We start from the raw sequence: 20,326 nt of genomic DNA, 5'->3' as shown, positions 1-20,326 counted from the left end.
AGACGGTCAGTGTCACATTGGGTTTGTTATGGCCAAATCAAAGTTGGCGCCATACCCTGCTAACACAGTGCCACGTCTAGAGTTGTGTGCGGCTGTTCTTGCTGTCGAACTGGCAGGACTGATTAAAGAAGAGCTGGATGTAGATCTAACTGCAGTAAAATTCTACACTGACAGTAGAATCGTTTTAGGATACATCTACAACACATCCCGACGATTCTATGTGTATGTTGCTAATCGAGTGGCACAAATCAGACGTTCCACAAAGCCAGAACAGTGGCATCACGTTGATTCATACCTGAATCCGGCAGACCTCGGTACCCGATTCATTCCAGCAGCTGTCCTACCTCACACTAAGTGGTTCTCCATCAGCCTATTCTTGGGGACACTCCTGAAAATTAATCGTTTGAACTTGTAGAGCCAGAGAAGGATCGGGACATTCGCCCTCAGGTGGTAACCTTGACCACGAAGATGACAGAACAGTCTCTAGGATCACACAGATTCGAGCCCTTCTCTGAGTGGAGATCCCTTGTAAGAAGTATAGCCACGCTTGTCCATGTTGCAAAATCATTTTCTCAAGAGAGAAATACAGGAGATTGCAACGGCTGGCATTGGTGCAAAAACATCTCCAGTCTGAACGCACACAAGCAAAAACTTTCATTATTAAATGTGTGCAGCAAGAGCACTATAACGACGGACTCAAGAGTTTGGAGAAAGGTGAGGAAATCTCACAGCGAAGCACTCTGAAGACACTATCTCCCTTTGTAGACAGCGAAGGACTGATTTGAGTAGGAGGTCGCTTACAATCAGCAGAACTGTCTGAACAGGAGAAACACTCACTAATAATTCCAGCAAGTCAACATGTAGCCACGTTGTTGGTCAGATACTACCATGATCGAGTGGCACATCAAGGACGACATCTAACTGCCGGTGCACTACGTTCAGCAGGTCTCTGGATTGTAAAAGAAACTAAACTAATCAACGTGTGATTCATCAGTGCGTTATCTGTAGGAAGTTAAGAGGAAGACTCCATTCACTCATGTGGGCCTGGATGTTTTTGGGCCATGGAACATAATAACACGCCGCACTAGAGGGGGCAGCACTGAAAGTAAAAGATGGGTTGTCATTTTCTCTTGCTTAAGTACAAGGGCTGTCCATCTGGAAGTTATTGAGTCCATGTCAACCTCAAGTTTCATTAATGACCTCAGACGGTTCTTGGCAGTTCACGGACCAGTCAAACACTTCTGATCCGACAGAGGAACTCATTTCATTAGAGCCTGTCGAGAACTGAACATCAATGCCGATGAGCCAGAACTAAAAGGTTACTTGCAGGAGCAAGGTTGCGTATGGACATTTAATGCTCCCCACTCTTCCCACATGGGAGGAGCTTGGGAAAGAATGATCCACATAGCACGGCGCATTCTGGATGCATTGCTGCTAAAAACCTGCCTTTCCCGTCTTACCCATGAGGTTTTGACTACTCTCATGTCAGAGGTCATGGCAATAATGAATGCTAGAACTTTACTTCCTATTTTTTTCTGATCCTGACACATTGGAAGTTCTATCCCCTGCAATGCTTCTCAACCAAAAGGCTAGTACTGTACCAGCACCTCTTGGGGACTTTGACATTAAGGACCTGTACAAGAAAGAACGGAGACAAGTTCAGTGTCTGGCAGATACTTTCTGGAAAGCTTGGAGGAGAGACTATCTTGCAACATTGCAAGTACGGAGGAAATGGACTGAGAAAAGACGGAACCTTGAGGAAGGTGATGTTGTCTTGCTTAGGGACTCCAATGTGAAACGAAATGAGTGGCCGATTGGACTCATTGTGAAAACCATACCCAGCAGTGATGGTAAAGTGAGGAAGGTGGAGGTAAAGATAATTAGAGAAGGATCTGCAAAGGTATACCTAAGGCCTGTCTCAGAGGTAGTACTACTCCTGCCTAGGAAGTCACAGAAGAATCAATAGTGGTATAATAATTTATTATACCAGGCGGGGAGTGTGCTGTTTCTTATGTCTAGCAGTGTTTCTTTTTTTTGGTAACGTACTTTGTTTTAGCTTACTGCTAATTTTTCTTCTGTTTGTACATAATCTTATTTGAATATAATTTCTTGACATGTACATTACTTTAAATAACGTTAAAAAAGGAACTATGTATATGTAAATGTGTACATAATGTTCATACATATTTTTTCTTGTTTGTAGTTTTACATAAAAGAATTGAGAAGAACAATCACAAGTAAAGTCAAAGTTATGAAGACTGCTTTCTGGAGTTCTTTTCTGAAAGTGTATGCTATCTGTTAAGCCTTTGCTCAAGCTACGCAATTGGTCAGAACAGAATAAGCCTTATAAAGTGTATTCCTTTCTTTGCATTGGATACAGAATATGGAACCACATGACATTCAAAAACAAATGATGCTAGACTGTTTCTCAGAACATTTTTGTGATTTTAGTGGAGGATGTCAGTTTCTCTCAAGTCCACACAGATAATAATAATTTGATTTCAAACAAAATTTATTTTTTACGTTTTGCTTGAAAAGTGTGCTTATGCTAAACCTCTTTACCATCACAAATTAAGCTGTTAATGGACAAATGAATGCATGCATGGCATCTTTTTCCATCATGTTTGGACTTAAACGTATTCTGGTTGTGGTTTGGTAAGTGAAAAATGCATCGGTAAAACTTTAGTGACACTTTTCTAAATGTATGTTTGGACTATGCAAATAAGTTCCACAGGAGGAAAGAAGGGTGGGCCACACAGTGTTCCCCCACTCTGATAGAAACAACCAATCACAGCACAGAAATGGAGAAGCGCCAAATTGCAATCTCCTCCTCATTGGAAAGGGATAAAGGTACCCTTCCAACAGACACTCCTTGTTCTCCGGCCTGCATGGTGGGAGATACTAAGTGGTATCTCCCAGATACTATTGAAAGAGACAATAACAGATACCATGTTCTGAGTCTCCAGCTTTTGAGACAGCAACAGATACGACCACATTCTGAGCCTCCAGTCTGCGAGGAAAGAGATACTCTAAGTTCAGAGCAATAACAGATGCAGCATGTCCTGAGTCTCCATCCTAGAGAGAGAAAGCGGATTGGCCAAGATCTGAGTCTCTAGCCCAGAGAGGCAGAAGACATACAGACATTTGCAACAAGGTTAAGCTCCGGCAAGCAAACATTCACTTCAAGGTACGTTGGTCTATGTGTTCCAGACTAAGGACCTTCTGCACCTACTCCAGGGCCACATCTGCATTCCATATTTTAGGACCCTTTGGTGCTCCAGGAGATCAACATACAGCGCTTTGTGTTCAAGACTGCTGAAACAAATTCCTGCTCCTTTCCCCGCACTGTTAGCAGCATAACCAGTGGAAGAAGTCACCGCCACCGGACTGCTCACTCGACCACAGAGAACGTAAATGTCACTTATCCAAACCTATTCCAGAGGTTGTGGATATTATATTAGTCAAGTCAAGTCAAGTCTGCTTTATTGTCAATTCTTCCACATGTACAGCACATACACACAGAGAATTGAAATTGCGTTACTCTCAGACCCTTGGTGCATACAGATAACATTAACAGTAGAACATAAATACAGATATACAGATTAAATATAAAACACAACTATACAGATATACAAATAAGGTAAAATGTAAAAAAATATATATAAAAGTAGCACAAGGCACATGGCAGATAGAGTGCAAACCAGTGAAGTAACAACAGTGCAGTCTCTTACAGTCCTCTGAGTTGAGCGTAGTAGTCGGATGTAGTCCAGTTTATTGTCCAAAGAGCGTAAGTTAGCCAGTACGATGGTGGGGATAGCTGGCTTGTGTGGGTTAGCTGCTAGCCTAGCCCGGATACCTCCACGCTTACCCCTCTTCTGCTTCCTCTCACGCCGCTTGTGGCGCCTCCGCTATGGGCGAGATGCAGTAGTGGGGGTCGGTGATGGTGTGGGCCTCCGGAGCAGACCGAGATCCCGCAGCTCTTCGGCATACGCAGAGTTTAACTCTAAAAATGTGGTTCTGCCGACATGGAGCAGAAACTCAGGACTGTATGCGCGCTTAGAGACAGATAGACGCGACGAATACGTACAAAAACACTGCGACTCACAAGACAAAAAACGCGAAAACACCTTTCTGTCAGGAGAGAGAGAAGCCGCAGCGTGTGAACGCGCCGCCATCTTGCTTGACTCCAACTGAATCACTTGCATTTTATGCATCTTATGCACTTTATTCCCTTTTCATTTATAGTATTCAGTTAGTAGTTGTTGATTACTCTTGTCTATCTTTTGTTAATAAAAATTTATTTTATTACACTTGTGTCTTCCTTACAGTAGTCAGTGTTCATTAATTGATAATCTGCCCCATAATCATAATTTGCATGAAAAATATTATAAGTTGTTGGTGTTTTAAGGCCTCTAGTGTTCATTTCAGCTGGAAACTGCAGTGAATTGTGTAAAAGTACGGGTACATTCTTTTTTTTTGAGTTTTGCCAAAATGTTGGTAGAGGCACGTTTTTTCCAATGAGCCTGGGTTGTGCAATTAATATGCCTAAATCTATAAAAGAACTGTGGAAACTCAGAGATGCCTGGTACAAACTATCTACAAGATATAAATAGATAAAGGATTTTGTCAAGCATCTAAGGTGCCTAAGACTTTAACATAGTACTTTCATAGTATATAGTAATGAGCACATGCACATCCCACTGCACCACAGCTCAGACACACAAGGTTTGTGGAAATATATTCATTCTCATTTTTAAGCACATCATAATATTTTTGTAATGGTTTTTAAATTTTTATGACCTTTCTAAAACCCCTCATTTGGAACAAAATTACCTGTATCTGAGAAATTGTGGTGTGCATTATAAATACACATTGTGGGTGACAAACGGAATAAAAAAAGGCTGTGGAAACAACCACAAATAAAGAGGAAGTGCTATCGCAACATGCAAGTGCAAGGACAACACTGAAAGAGAGAAGATGGCAGGCGTGAACATGAACTGAAGAAATTAAATGTCACATGATTGAGAAAGTCAGAACTTTGTTCTCCTGTTCATAACAGCATTCAAATTAGTTTGTGATAATGATTGAGCATGAGTGAATGTGTGTGTTGTATGTGTGTGCAATTCAGTAAACCTGAAAAAATGTGGGTCTGTGTGTAGTGTCGTCAGAGTGCTCTTTGAGGGCGTTGCATCCTTGACAGATTTCACTACTTGTCAGCAAGGTACGGGGAAGGAGAGGAAGAGAAATACAGTTCATAGACAAACAAATTTTTGCCTCAAGGAGACTACAGGACAGGTATGTATGCATTTTAAAACCATCAGTGAGCTGTGTCAATGTGATTGCTAGTAAAACTAACTGCATAATGCCTACTGTTGCCTAATGCATTTTTTTTACATATAAGACACTAATTAAAAATCTATGTATCAAAAAGTGCACCACTGATGTTTTTAGCACAATAGATGAAAAGAACATCTAGCTTTAATTCATACAATATTTATGTTATTTGAATTGTAAAGAACATTTGAAGACCCTTCAGCAGACAAGCAGTCTCATGAATTTTGGTCTCAGACACCAACTGTGTTTGTTGCATTAATGCTTTTCTGCCAGTCTTCAAACTATGCAAATTCACTGTAAAGGTATGCCATCAAACCTGTTTCACTCTAAAAAAACAAACTAGACTTAAGGCAAGTTAAGTGTGACTTGTAGGTGTTCAGTCACACTTCATTTTAATGCCGTTTGACTACATGCAAATTACAACCCATATCGTATCCTGCAGTTGTTAAGTGTTGCTGTCCTGCAAGAAGTTTAATATCAAAAGAATAACAACTTGCAACAGTAATATTTTTGCTCTTTCATTGACTGACTGTGCAACACCGGAGCAGTTTCCTGTCACGTACACAAGTTCACATGTGGACACCTACTCATAAAAAAAACAGAAATGAAACTTTTTCAAGCACAAACCCTTAGTGTAGCTAAAGGTTAAATTCAGTCAAAAGTTAAACAAAAATGGCCCATATACCTGACAGTTTCTAGAATCATAAGGAGCTATGTGAATAGTTCTATTATATAGAACTATAATAGAAGTGTTCTATTATATATGTTAAAAATATGAATGCTTGTGTAGAGAGCTAATCAATAAGAAAAGGGATTATAATACTCTTAATACCTATCAGACAGAGATTTGGAGAGAAGGCATGTAAGGTAATGGCATGGCATCTTAAGGCAGACCAAAACAGGCAAATGATCAATTCTATAGATATCGGTAATAACATTTCCCATAACCCTACAGAGATAAACAATGCTTTTAAATAATTTTATGAAGAACTTTACACATCCCAAGTGACTGAAGATCTTAACCAAATGTAAGCTTTTGTCTCCTCTGTCGATCTACCATCCTTATCTGAAGAGAATAGATCTAGCTCGGATAAACCATTTTCTATATCTGAGCTGAATGAAGCTATACAGTTATTGTCTTCCAATAAACCACCAGGGGAGGATGGCTTACCCCCTGAATTCAGAGATTTCAGAGATTCAGAGATTTGCTTACACCATTGGACCAAGCCAGAGAGGATAAATGCTTCCCAGATACTTTTTCTAATGCAATCATTTCAGTTATTTATAAGAAAGGTAAAGACCCGTTACAATGTACTCACTTCTCAATACGGACTATAAAAGAGTAACTAAAATTACTAATTGCTATTAAAATTAAAATTGCTACCTGTATTGGTGAAGCCAGACCAATATTCTAGAAGAGCAACACTACCATTTCAATATCTTCTCCATTGCTCTCATTCCCACAGATGCACTGTGAGTGGTTCAGATATTCTGTTGTGATGTTCAACTTTTGAAAATGATCACTGTGGTTTATGTAACTGCCATGTTGATGTGTTTATTTTGCAGTCTGTCACATAGCTTTATGCATGGCGGGTGAGTCTAGATGATTTTTTTCGATCTCAGATTTATTTTTCCTATTAGTTCTCACTCTATTTTTGGTGTTTTTCCTTTTTTTTATGTATGTATGCATTTATTTATGTACTTATTTATTTATGTGTTTATTTTATTATTCATATTTTAGTACCATTTATCCAGTTTTAACTTAAATATTAGTTTTAACATTTAATTGATCCAAACTCATTCAAAGCTAAAGATGAATACTATCTAAGAGTAGTTGAAATAAACCTTTATACAAAATATCACTTGATTTGCTTTTATTTCAGCACATCGTTAAACTCTGCTCCCTTGTTCCAGGCAGCAGCAGCTTTGAGGCTGAGTTCCTACAGAGTCACAATGCATACCGCAAACAGCATGGAGCGCCGGCCCTCACCATAAACAAAAACCTGTGCCGCTCCGCACAGGCATGGGCGGAGCATCTGCTGTCAATCACGACCCTCAAACACAGCAACAAGGACTACGGAGAAAATCTGTATTATGCTTGGAGTTCAGCTACCAAAAAACTCACAGGTTAGCTTTCTGCTCGAAAAAACAGACAATGAAGTCAAATTCTTCTAAGAGGCAAATCAAGGATAAACGCTATATCAGTCATTTGATAAGGATAGTCAAATCCAGTTAGACCGCTCTGGTCAGTGGTCAGAGTTGAATGCATCAGAATTAGAAGCCATTACAGGCGTTATGCAGGGTGCCAGAACTTTGTAACTTCATAACAAGACATTAAACTGGAGATATATAAAGCATTTGTGTTTTTATAAACGTCATTTGTATTGCACACTGTCAACTAATTTCTTTTAGAAACAATTACATACCGTATGTCTCCACTTTCTACAGGACATGAAGCAGTGGAAAGCTGGTACAGTGAAATTAAAGACTACAACTTCGGCAGGCCTGGATTTTCCTCCAAAACAGGTTTTTTAAAAAAAAAAAATTTTTTTATTATGCTTCCATTTACAACAAACAAACAAGGTACATAAACACATCACATAATCTAAAAACACGTGAACAGCCTTAGGTTGAGCATAACCAGTGATAAACAAGATCACAATAAACCAATAATAAAGAAGAAAAGAAAAGAAATAAATAAATAGAACAAATAAAACAAACAAACCAAACCAAAAGGGGCTTTTTATATTAGTTTATGCATGCCCCAAAAACGAAATCAATTTGAGAGCTTTCTTGTTTTTAACCAATTCTAAAGATTTGCACAAAATTTTAACCTCATTCATCCACTGGTCAAAGTTGTGTTTAGATTTAAACCGTCTACATTTATGAACTTTCCAAGACAAAGCAAGAAATTAATAACAAAATCCAACTCTTTGTTTTCCAGACAAATACCAAACCTAATTAACTTCATGGTAAGGGGTGGGAGTTCAACCTCTCTAGACTGTAGCCAGTTCTGTACATCTCTCCAAAAAAGTTGCACCAAATCACAACAAAAGAAAACATTCTCTAGATTTTCAATATTCGTTTCACAAAAAACACAATTATTCACATCCAAATTAAATTTCAGTCTTAAAAATTCATTGGTAGGATAAATCTCATTTAAAATTTTGAAGTTCACCTCCTTCCTCCAAAACAGGTGATTCCACCTGAAAACACTCTGGTGTGACTAAACGTTTGCACTAGTCTCTTTTACAACACTGACTCCTAGTGGTTTCTCCAGGTCACTTCACACAGGTGGTCTGGAAGGACACTAAAGAGGTGGGAGTTGGACTGGCCACTGATGGGAACACAACTTTTGTTGTGGGTCAGTACCTACCAGCTGGAAACATCACAAATGCAGGTTATTTTGAAAAAAATGTCCTACCGGCAGGCACCAAAGTAGACTCAAAGTCCACTGGTACAAGTGAGTAAACTTTCTAGTGGACTATACATATTCTTTTTTTCTTTTTATATGTTCTTATTAAGCTTTCTTAGGATTATTTTTTAAACATATTAATACTAAATTATTAATAAAAATGTTAGAGAGTAGTAGATATGGACTTGACAGTGAATAGTGTAAAAGATTGTATTGTAAAAGAGGTGTTGATGATCATTACAGTATAGTAAATATTTTATATATCTGGCAACATTCAGCTGACAAAGTGGAACAAGTGCATGGTGCATCAGGCATAAATTCAAAGCAAGCACCTTCAGTGCCTCGCAGTACTGAAATATCACCACCCGGGGACCGAGGAGAACGTCATGTGGGAAGCAGCTTAAAGGGTAAGTTAAGTTAAGGTTATTTGTTTCATGTAAATACTTTATAATGATAAATAAATGGCCATAAAATGTATTTTAAAATTGTGCAGCTTTTCTTTCAGCACTTTTTCTGGTGGGGTCATCTTGTTTATACAAATGCAAACATGGACTGTGTTTAAAAACTCACCTTTCATCATAATTATCTGTCTAGCCTTAATGCAAATGAAATATGATAGTCCATTCTTTGTACTGGTGCTTTATGGCTTCTGAAATGGAGCATGTGCCCCGCAATACATTTAAAAGAAAAACACGTGACTGAGGATATTAGAATCAAAAATTGTCTTCATTCTTTCAGTCAGCATGGGATGCGCTTTGTGCACATCAAATAACTCTTTATGTTTGTCTGTAGCAGACAGCAGCTTTGAGGCTGAATTCCTGGAGACTCACAATGCATATCGCAAACAGCATGGAGCCCCACCCCTCACCATAAACAAAAACCTGTGCCGCTCCTCACAGGAGTGGGCCGAATACCTGCTGTCAATCAGGACCCTCATGCATAGTAGTGGAGAGTATGGAGAGAATGTGTATTACGCTTGGAGCTCAGCTAGCAAAACACTCACAGGTCAGAGTTTAGTAGCGACTATATCTGTACCATTTGCTAATGTTTCACTTGCTCACTTTTCAGCCAGCCATCTTAGATGTAAAGTCTTTACATAAAACCCGGAGCTTGGGGTTTAACACATGATCTTTTCTGCATGTTTGTAATTTACACAGGACGTGAGGCAGTGGAAAGCTGGTACAGTGAAATTAAAGACTACAACTTCGGCAGGCCTGGATTCACCTCCAAAACAGGTGAATCCATCTGTAAACACTCAACGGTGGTTAGACATTTGCTCTAGTCTCTAGTCTGACATCTGTTGGTTTCTTCAGGTCATTTCACACAGGTGGTGTGGAAAGACACAAAGGAGGTGGGGGTTGGACTGGCCACTGATGGGAACACAACTTTTGTGGTGGGTCAGTACCTCCCAGCAGGAAATATCAGCAATGCTGGATATTTTGAAAGAAATGTTCTACCAGCAGGCTCCAAAGCAGACTTCAAATCCACTCCCTCTGGTGAGTCTGGTATGACTATGTGTGCATGGATATAATACTAATTAAACTGAAAGTGTGACCATATAAACACACATGTATATATAATAAGACACTTATTGTACAATATACAATATTCACCGTTTTGAACATTTTTATTTGATGTTCAGCTGACAGAGTTGGACAAGCTCTTGCTGCTCTCAGCATCAAGTCAAACCAATCACCTTCATCATCTCACACTTCTGGACCAGCACCACGTAAGAGTCAGTGTCCACAGAGCAGCAGTTCAGAAGGTAAGCACTCAAAACAGAGACTATGAAAGCTTATTTCGACCATATTAGAAAAAAGCATGCTTTGATAAAACAGAATTATGAAGTAAAAAGTCATAAGTATGAAATAAAAATATTATGAGATTTTTTTTTTGTCATTATGACTTTTTGTAATAATTTTTTTAACCTCATAATTTTGACTTTTCATGTCACAATTTTGATTTGATCATATAATTGTAACTCTTTATTACCAAAGCATGACTTTGTATGTTGCAAAAAATTGGCTTCCATAAGAAACAGAATTGTTTTTTCATAGTGGTTGAGCAAACTATTTTAACCACTTTATGATTATCACAGCACACTATTGTTTAATATAACAGTGTTCATTATGTATGTGGTTTTGCATCCATTTAACATCAACTGAATAAATGCAGAATAAATGCTTTCTTTGAGATAAAGAAATTTTAATTGGTCTTTGCCAGTATGTCCTTATTCAGAAACTATTAGGGATTTTAAAGTGCCCCTATTATGCCATTGCTAAGGTTCCTAATATTGTATTGGAACTCGGGAGTCTCCTACAACAGGTTTACATGCATGCAAGGTCAAAAAATGCTTTCGTTTTCTCAAAATATGCATTTAATATCACCTAATTTTCCAACAATTCTCAAACGATTCGTTCAGAGCAGTTCTAAGATTTAGTCTCTCTAAACCCCTCCGTTCCGTGAGCCTACTCTGCTCTGATTGGCCAGATGGCCCAGTCTGTTGTGATTGGTCTACCGCATACAGTGCGTGTCGGAAACTATATGGCCATTGCCATAGTTCCATATTTTGAATGCTAGATAAAGAATATAAACATCTATTATTTATCATACTTAAACAGGCTGTGATTCAGTGGAGCCAGCTGGTCCAAATAAACAGGATACTGAGCCATCTTTCAAGAGCAAGCGTTTTGTCAATCCCGCGTTGAACTCCCCGAGATTAGAGAAGCAGTCGTCAGTAAAATGACTTGTTTGTGGGCGGGGTCAAGTGGTTCGCAGCCAGCCAATGTAGAACATAGGATTATGCAAGTGTAGCCATCACAGAAGTGGAATTCGAATTACTAACGACTCGTTTAGGTGATTCAGAGTCGATTCTTTATTTTGGGAGACAATAACTTTATTTATTGTGCACTTTCGGCTTCACAACTTTACACATCATTTACATTCACATACAGCTACATTACACACTGCATGAACGGCAATATTGGAAATGGCATAATAGGGTACTTTAATTAGGATAGTAGTTACCAGCAATTAGTTTTAGAAGTTCATCTCCCACAAAGACTACTTTTTGGAAACAGCACCATTTGATGTATAGGCAGTATGTGCACAAAATGATTTGAAATACTGTTAAAAGTGAAGCTAAAAAGTCCAAAGCCTTATTTTCCACTCACAAGTCTCTTCAGGATTTAAAGCTCTTTCTTTTCCTGTGATGAAGGTGAGAACTTGTCCCAGTTTCGTCAGTCTCTCCTTGAAGCGCAAAATGATTACAGGCGGCAACATGGAGCACGGGCTCTGTCACTGTGTCCCATTCTCAATAAAGAGGCTCAGGATTGGGCAGCACATCTGATTAGCATTAATGCCCTAAAGAACAGCAGCAAAGGTTATGGAGAGACTATGTCATACAAATGGACATCCACCATGGTGCCTCCAACAGGTAAATTGGTTATTACCCCAAAGGGGCCTATTTAAGGAACTGTAGCACACTATAATTATAACCTTTATAGAAAAACTGATTATTTTTAAACTATAGGAAATGAAGTTGCTGAATCATGGTACAAGGAAAATGTGAAGTACAACTTTGCAGCCCCTGGCTTTCAGAATGGAACTGGTAGGCTAATTTTGCACTCATATCAGTTGAAGAGTTAAAACAGTTAAATCTATCAAATCAAATGGCAAATATCAAGTACATATGTAAGAAATGCTAATGTTAATTTACATATAAAAATCAATACAATCAAATTATAATCAAAGTCAATCACAATCCATAACTGAAAATTTAAAATGTGGACAGGTAACTTCACCCAGATGATCTGGGGGTCTACAGAGCAGGTTGGCGTCGGCCTGGCATCAGATGGAAAGGGCAAATTCATCACTGTGGCCTTTTACAAACCTTCTGGCAACATCACCAACCCTGGCTACTTCCAGGATAATGTCAAACCTGCTGGGAGGTGATCTGTTGAATAAGATTATTCAGTCAGTTATACAGTCTTACGCATTTTATTAATGGGATTTTTTTTTAAGTGATCCGAGATATTACTTGTATGTTAACAGAAAGTCAATCATCTAAATATATTGCATATACAAATACTCAATTGACAACTGCCCCTTTGACAGTATGCTTGTTTTATTTTTCACTTTATTATTATTATTTTTTTTGCTTGGTTCTGGTATATTTATATTCTCATTCCTTGCTGAGGTTGTATTCATTCCTTCGTTGTGATAAGAGACGGTGACTTACAATGTATAAAAATATGATACATCCTAATAAAATATCAAAATATATTTTTGACTAAAGACACTATACGAATGCAAATGTTCTGTACATGTAGTTATTTATCTTAATTGTAGTCTGTGGTGTGACTGGTAATCATTACTTCTATGCTGGTGACAAAAGAAATTACTTTTATAAAAAACATTTTAATATTTCATCTCAAACGTCAGCTTTCATCAGATATATAAAGCTACTGAAATGCTAAGTATTTTATCTCTTTCCCAAACACACACACATCCTCATAGTTTGAATTCCCTTATATATATGCACATCGACATATGCATCTAGATGTGAACACTAATCTTGCACAGCCCCAGAGAGCTTGGGCGGGAGTGCAAAACTGAAATGGCAAGGTGTCATGTTGCATGAACATCTCATCACATTGTGTTGCTGGCGAAACATGAGATGCTCTTATCTTCATTTTTACATGCCCTCCTTCATGAATACTCACCCTGAATAACATAAAGGTCAAAAACTTGTTTGATAAACTGAAATGTATATACCTTTGCTGGGGTTGAGTTTATGTAAAAATATAATGCCTGTTGGCTAAAAAGAAAAAAGCTTCCTTATTAAAGAAACCTGCCTTATCACTAATATAAATAGCCTTTAAGATAAAATTCTGATTTGAAAACTAACATAAGAGCATTGCATTGTAAAATAGGAGTATGCAAAAGAGTGACAATATCCAAGGAAGGATATATTGAGGATGTTTTCAGACCCATGCATTTGTTAATACAATTTTGACTTGAATGTGTTTTTAGGTCTGTTCCAACTTCAAATGAACAAGGAAATGAACTTAGAATGAACAAAGGTTTTTTTGTTTTCTTGTGTATACGTCGGATAGCAAACAAACAGAAAACTGAGCTTTGTTTTGTGTTTCCTTGGTTATGAATGTACAGTACATACAGTAGACCTATATCACTCTGTATGAGTCTGAAAATAGGCCTCTGTGTGGGGAGTTTCTATAGCAGTACTGCTGTTTCTAGAGAGCTGTTTTTGCTCTGCCTTTGGACAGTGGAGGATGTTTTCCAACTAGGTTAGCTTTCCTCATAGGGATCACCAGCAACAGAAGGGAAATGAAAACAGGGTAAAGCCTTGACAATAAATAAATAAATAAATAAAATAAGACCCATAAACTAGAGTGTGTGGAACACAAGCCTAAAACATTTTATATTTATGTGTCTAGTCAACTTAAACTAAACTGAAGAAGGTGAAATTAAATTTCAGGTCAAAAGCTATAGGGAGTGTGCATGATGTCCCACTTTGCCTATTCAAAGTTCTTCTTTTTTGTCTTGTTTAAAAAGAGATGTGTGTGTGTGCACGGCAGCTGCTGCCAGTGTTGTTACACTGAGTATTAATCAATAATGCAGTGCATAGTTTTGCCTTACACTCCTACTCACACACACACACACACACACACAGTATATACAGCCTCTCAAATTCAGACTTTCCCAGTCCCTGAGGGAGTATCTCATTCACACATCAGTGCCCTAAGTTTCGATGAGTCTTGCTGCAAACACAGTACCTTCAAATATTTTGGGTAGGTAATAATTTGTAATGTATTTCAATGTCTCTTATGCTCACTAAGGCTACATTTATTTTAACATAAGCATAGGTCGCCGTGATTTCACCAAGTAAGACATGTTCCTGGATCAACATCTTTTGTTGATCCTGGATCAACATAACTGTCCAAAAATATAGACTTAACCCAATCCCTACCCTTAAACCCAACCTTACCCATAATTCATTCCTAAAAACAGTGTGAAATGTTAGCTGATTACCAAGGGTGTAGAAGCACCTAACCCTGATTGTAAGCCTAAAACAGATATTTTCTGAAAAGTTATCCCTCAATTCTGATTGGTTGATAGGAATGTTGTTCCAGGATGTTGATCAACAAGGATGTTGATCCAGGAACATGTTGTACTTGGTGAAATCACGGTCACCACATAAGCATAGTAAACGGTAATATTGTGAAATATTATTAGAATTGAAAACAACTGTTTTCAGTTTTAATATACTTTAAAATGTAATTTATTTCTATGATGTCAAAGCTGATTTTTGTTTTTTTGTTTTTAATCAGACATTGCTCCAGTCTTTAGTGTCACATGATCCTACAGATGTCATTCTTATGAAATGCCGATTTGGTGCTGAAGAAACATTTTATTAATATCAAAGTTGAAAACAGTACTGTTAAATGTTTTTATTCAAATATAAATCTTTTTTCATTCAAATGAAATAGAAATCAGTTGTAGCAATCAAAATGTCTTCACTGTCACTCTTGATCAATTTAATGCATGCTTGGAGAAGAAAAAGTATTATTATTGTTGTTTTAATCTTGACCCCAAACTTTTGAAAAGTAAGTTTGAGGGTATTGTGTTTAACAGTTGATACCATTGCTCTGTTGAGCTTTCAATAGTCACGTAGTCTTGACTAAAACTGTATTTAATCAGAGTTATGTATGAAGGCTTAGTAAACTGTCCTCTTGCATGTCATAAAATCTTGGATCTTTCTCTCAACAACTCAACATATGTCCTAATGTGGAAATTCATTAATCCTATTTCATTTTGTACTTGCTCAGCCTATGTGTGCTTCTGTCATAGCATGCATGAACTGAATCCCCTCTAAGGATGTATGACACCTGTGATACTCATAAATAATTAATCGATGTTGTACATCCAACTTGTTCTCAGCACTTTAGAGATGGCAGCACAATACAGGCCTACACAAATACTTCGCTGTATCCACCTTATTTTTCTCACAAGAGCAGGCATGGCCATTTGTAATTACAAATTTCATAAAATGTATGGGTCTGGCTTCCGGTGTCATCTGTTTCCACCTATTTTTAATTGTACAAAACAGTTTGTTTTGCTGCTTGATATTGCAAATTGGTGTATGCGTCTAATCATATTATATATTAACGGCTAATGAACCGGAAGTCTCGCACATACACAGAAAATGTCTTACTACCGCATTGAAAAATAAGGTGGATTGGAAATTTGAGAAATCTTGCATCATCGAGGAATAATTTACTACTCAAGTACTTTTGAGTATGTTCTTCGTGTTCTTTAGCATCTCTGTGTATGTTTCTGAGTGTGTGTTTCTGTCTGTACCTGTGTATATTGACAAGTTTGTGAAATTAAATAAAGAGGTGCTGAAACAGGGTCAAAGATATTAATTTCAAAGCCACAGGGTACTATAACTATTTTCTCGTGTTCTCATTCATTTGTTATTTACATCAACAGCGATAGATCATTATCAGAAGGGGTCAACTAATGGAGGTGCTATACAAAACGAAAATACAAAGACTTAGTGGAGGAAATACACATTTTTGTGATCTCTATCGCAGGATAGTTTACTACTAAGCCTTCATACATATCTCTGATTAACTATTGATTTATTTCATCAAAATGGTGAATGTTAAGTAGACAATCCTTGACTTACTTTGAAAAGCCAAAGCACTCTAATGGCATATTTGTTAGGCCTACTATTTTACATTTTTGCAAATCTGAGGTTAATTGAGGTTCTCTGTGGCCTAAGGTTTAGGGGTGGACATTCATGTTTATGTTTTTTGTTGTTGTTCACATTAATAAAATCACCTCTGCGTAAAATAGTTACGTTTTCTTATGAGATCAGCAGAAAGGAGGCAACTTGGAAATAAAGAGATAGAGCTGTGGTTGTTAAATGGTTTTGCTTTATGACTCAGAATTTACACCTAGTTTCTTAAATGTCAGCTATAGATGTTTTATAAGTAGCCTAACATTTGAGAGTTGAGTGCATATCTCTACAGTAACTCCCCCAGCCATGACATAGCCTACTGATGCTATATACTATACATGGGAGTTACGGAGTTATAGTTAACAAGTCCAAACGTGTCATGTACTGTTTGGTGAAGGTGGTGCTTGGTAACACGATTCTCAATGAGAAAATAGGTCTATTCAATGATAAAAGCGATGCGTATCTGGTTACCAATACAAAACGGTTTCTGGGCGATCTCTCAGTGTTGTAACCATTGACAACAGATTAAACATCTCTAATCCAATCAAAAACAGAAGCGACATGATAGCGCGTGCACCGCAACCAATCAAACGCGGACAGAGAATGATTGACGTCTCGTTCATCCGCCTGTGTTTGAATGCGAAGGCTGACATTATTTAAAACTGAAAACCGTTAGCGGTGCTCTGCATAGTTTAGTCGACGCGCAGTGAGAGGTCACTACATTTGGTTTTGAACAAAAAAAGTGCTTTTTCATTAACGATTCAACATGAGGGAAATTGTTCACCTGCAAGCTGGTCAATGTGGAAACCAAATCGGTGCCAAAGTGAGTAAGGGTATTGATTACGATATTAGCCCCCCAAAAGCGAGGGGCAGAAGTTAGTTTGACGTTAAATGTTGTGTACCGTTAGTTCTTTTATTTATATAACTAATTATAGTTGACTAGTTGTTATTTCTTGAGGAAAGTGACATTAGTTAGTGTAACTAGCGATTTAACTGGTTATATATCTCTCCAGTTTGGTTTTACTCCTCTGTAAACTTTCGTTTGTAGTTTTGAGAGTTGCCATGACAACAGTGCAAAAGAGGACGTTAATTAAATGTATTTTTGAAGATTTGTGATATTGCTTGTACTCAAAGTGCTAATTTTATGTTAATATCGACTAATTTTCCTTTGTGTGATCAGTTTTGGGAGGTGATTAGTGATGAGCACGGAGTTGACCCGACGGGAACTTACCATGGAGACAGTGATCTGCAGTTGGAGCGGATTAATGTGTACTACAACGAAGCCACTGGTCCGTTTGCATTTGCAGCATAAAACTCAAATACCTTGCAAGAAAGTTAAAAAAAAATTTTTTTTTAAAGATTATAAATGTGCACTTTTCTATAACAGGTGGAAAGTATGTACCTCGTGCTGTTCTTGTCGACCTGGAGCCTGGCACCATGGATTCAGTGAGATCTGGACCATTTGGGCAGGTCTTCCGACCAGATAACTTTGTCTTTGGTAAGTCTGGTTTTGTCATTTAATTAAATGTTAAATTGTAGAGCAAAATGAGCCTGGTATGATCTGTATTTCTTCAACCATAGGTCAGAGTGGTGCTGGAAACAACTGGGCCAAGGGTCACTACACAGAAGGCGCTGAGCTTGTAGATTCAGTTCTTGATGTGGTCCGTAAGGAAGCAGAAAGCTGTGATTGCCTGCAAGGCTTCCAGCTCACCCACTCCCTTGGAGGTGGCACCGGGTCAGGCATGGGCACGCTCCTCATCAGCAAAATCCGTGAGGAGTACCCAGACCGCATCATGAACACCTTCAGCGTGGTGCCCTCACCCAAAGTCTCAGACACTGTTGTGGAGCCTTACAACGCCACGCTGTCCGTCCATCAACTGGTGGAGAACACCGATGAAACATATTGCATCGACAACGAGGCACTGTATGACATTTGCTTCCGTACGCTCAAACTCACTACACCCACCTATGGCGACCTTAACCACCTTGTGTCTGCCACAATGAGCGGGGTCACCACCTGCCTGCGCTTCCCCGGCCAGCTCAATGCTGATCTCCGCAAATTGGCTGTCAACATGGTGCCTTTCCCCCGTCTGCATTTCTTCATGCCTGGCTTCGCCCCTCTCACCAGCAGGGGGAGTCAGCAATACCGGGCTCTTACAGTGCCCGAGCTCACCCAGCAGATGTTTGATGCCAAGAACATGATGGCTGCTTGTGACCCCCGCCATGGCCGCTATCTCACCGTTGCCGCTGTTTTCAGAGGCCGCATGTCCATGAAAGAAGTGGATGAGCAGATGCTGAATGTCCAGAACAAGAACAGCAGCTATTTCGTGGAGTGGATCCCCAACAACGTCAAGACTGCTGTGTGCGACATCCCGCCTCGTGGCCTCAAAATGGCAGCCACTTTCATCGGCAACAGCACTGCCATCCAGGAGCTGTTCAAGCGCATCTCCGAGCAGTTCACTGCTATGTTCAGGCGCAAGGCCTTCTTGCATTGGTACACAGGTGAGGGGATGGATGAGATGGAGTTCACGGAGGCCGAGAGCAACATGAATGACTTGGTGTCAGAGTACCAGCAGTACCAAGATGCCACTGCGGAAGAGGAGGGAGAATTCGAAGAAGAGGGAGAAGAGGAGCTTGCATAAAGAGTTGAATGCTCAAGTTCTTGTTCACTGTTGTTCTGTTCGGTTTCCTTATTGGTTTGTTTTTTTTGTTCTGTTCTCTTTCAAAAGCAGCTAAAAGGAATCTATGCACACAAATTGTCTATTAAAGCTCTAAATTTGATAGTGTGTTGGGTGTCTTGTCTTTGGCCTTTTTCCTTGCACATGTATTAAAGTGGATTGTAGATGAAGCTCTGTGCAACTTTACATTACTACTATTCTTAGTATAACAATATAGAAAATCAAAGTAAGATTAGAGGCTTCTTTAAACAAAAAAACATCCAATTTTAATACTTATATCAACAGTAGTGCAAGCTAGCTGAAACCATGTCTTCAGTGTGTGGATCATTCAATGATGCAAGACTGCCATCTAACGTTCAAAATGAGACCTCATGCTGGTAGATTCCAGTGTTTTTAAAGTTTTGGGTAAGAAAAATTATGCCTTAAAGTACACGCTTGCGATTTTCTTTCAAATTTAATAAAATGGAGCGTTGACAATGTCTTGTTTTAAAAAATTATAAAATAATCTATACTACATTATATACAACAGAAGCTAGTTCAGAAGTCTGCAGACAAGTATTTTTAAGGGCAGTATGCACTTAATAGCATGAATGAGGCAAGAATATTATATCACATTGATTGACCATGTCAACTTGAAGAGCCCCAGAGACAGATCCCCTGCGAAGACCTCGTCGACTAGACGGCCATCGGGAACCAGACCTCTGCACAATCTGCCCTGTGTTTCAGCCTGGAGTTAAACCACGCCATGCTGCTTTCGTCTGACCAGAGGAGAACTGGTCCCCCGACTGAGCCTGGTTTCTCCCAATGTCTTTTTCTCCATTTCTGTCACTGAATGGAGTTGTAGCAATAGTGCACAGACACTTGGAAGAGAGCTGAACTGGATGATGACATCCCTGAATCATCAATGAACTGACTTTAGCTGAAACATAGCTCTTTGTTATTGTCCTCTTGAATTATTGACAAACTATTTTCCTGTTTGTCACTGTAAAGCTGCTGACACAAGCTATATTGTATAAAGCGCTATACAAATAAAGGTGACTTGACTTGACATTGTATAAACATAACATAGCCCTATAGTCTGTTATAATGAAATCCATATCAAATATTGAGATAACTCAGATGTTGATATTT

The 20,326-nt window shown here is 38.6% G+C and overlaps 2 protein-coding genes across 4 annotated transcripts; both read left to right on the top strand.

The window, feature by feature from the left end:
- Positions 1 to 5,221: 5,221 nt before the first annotated feature.
- LOC107587479 (cell wall protein PRY3-like) lies at positions 5,222 to 12,837 on the top strand. Of its 3 annotated transcripts, none has more exons than XM_016275270.1 (13): positions 5,222 to 5,295; positions 6,901 to 6,927; positions 7,249 to 7,461; positions 7,783 to 7,860; positions 8,615 to 8,797; positions 9,028 to 9,156; positions 9,545 to 9,754; positions 9,907 to 9,984; positions 10,063 to 10,254; positions 10,392 to 10,514; positions 11,967 to 12,185; positions 12,282 to 12,359; positions 12,543 to 12,837. In XM_016275270.1, exons 2-13 carry the CDS (start codon positions 6,921 to 6,923, stop codon positions 12,701 to 12,703), a joined length of 1,671 nt encoding a protein of 556 aa, XP_016130756.1. In that variant the 5' UTR covers positions 5,222 to 5,295; positions 6,901 to 6,920; the 3' UTR covers positions 12,704 to 12,837. The 3 variants fall into 3 exon arrangements, with proteins under 3 accessions (XP_016130756.1, XP_016130755.1, XP_016130757.1); XM_016275269.1 differs by having other exon boundaries at positions 9,542 to 9,754; XM_016275271.1 differs by lacking the exon at positions 9,545 to 9,754.
- Positions 12,838 to 17,133: 4,296 nt separating this feature from the next.
- On the top strand, positions 17,134 to 19,298 carry LOC107587400 (tubulin beta-4B chain-like). The gene is made up of 4 exons (XM_016275187.1): positions 17,134 to 17,340; positions 17,698 to 17,806; positions 17,905 to 18,015; positions 18,099 to 19,298. The coding sequence occupies exons 1-4, from the start codon at positions 17,284 to 17,286 to the stop codon at positions 19,157 to 19,159; spliced, it is 1,338 nt and encodes a 445-aa protein (XP_016130673.1). The 5' UTR covers positions 17,134 to 17,283; the 3' UTR covers positions 19,160 to 19,298.
- Positions 19,299 to 20,326: the final 1,028 nt, after the last annotated feature.

This window comes from Sinocyclocheilus grahami, unplaced genomic scaffold, assembly GCF_001515645.1.
Source record: "Sinocyclocheilus grahami isolate Dianchi unplaced genomic scaffold, SAMN03320097.WGS_v1.1 scaffold92.1, whole genome shotgun sequence".
Classification (NCBI taxonomy): Eukaryota; Metazoa; Chordata; class Actinopteri; order Cypriniformes; family Cyprinidae; genus Sinocyclocheilus; species Sinocyclocheilus grahami.
Note: the sequence above shows the minus strand (reverse complement) of the source record. Positions and strands in the feature narration are given on the sequence as shown.

Coding starts and splice junctions, on each gene's coding strand:
- LOC107587479 (XM_016275269.1), top strand. Junction 9,157..9,541: donor TGTGGGAAGCAGCTTAAAGG/GTAAGTTAAGTT, acceptor GTTTGTCTGTAG/CAGACAGCAGCTTTGAGGCT. Junction 10,255..10,391: donor CACTCCCTCTGGTGAGTCTG/GTATGACTATGT, acceptor TTTGATGTTCAG/CTGACAGAGTTGGACAAGCT.
- LOC107587400 (XM_016275187.1), top strand. CDS start 17,284: ATGAGGGAAATTGTTCACCTGCAAGCTGGTCAATGTGGAAACCAAATC. Junction 17,807..17,904: donor GTACTACAACGAAGCCACTG/GTCCGTTTGCAT, acceptor TTTCTATAACAG/GTGGAAAGTATGTACCTCGT. Junction 18,016..18,098: donor ACCAGATAACTTTGTCTTTG/GTAAGTCTGGTT, acceptor CTTCAACCATAG/GTCAGAGTGGTGCTGGAAAC.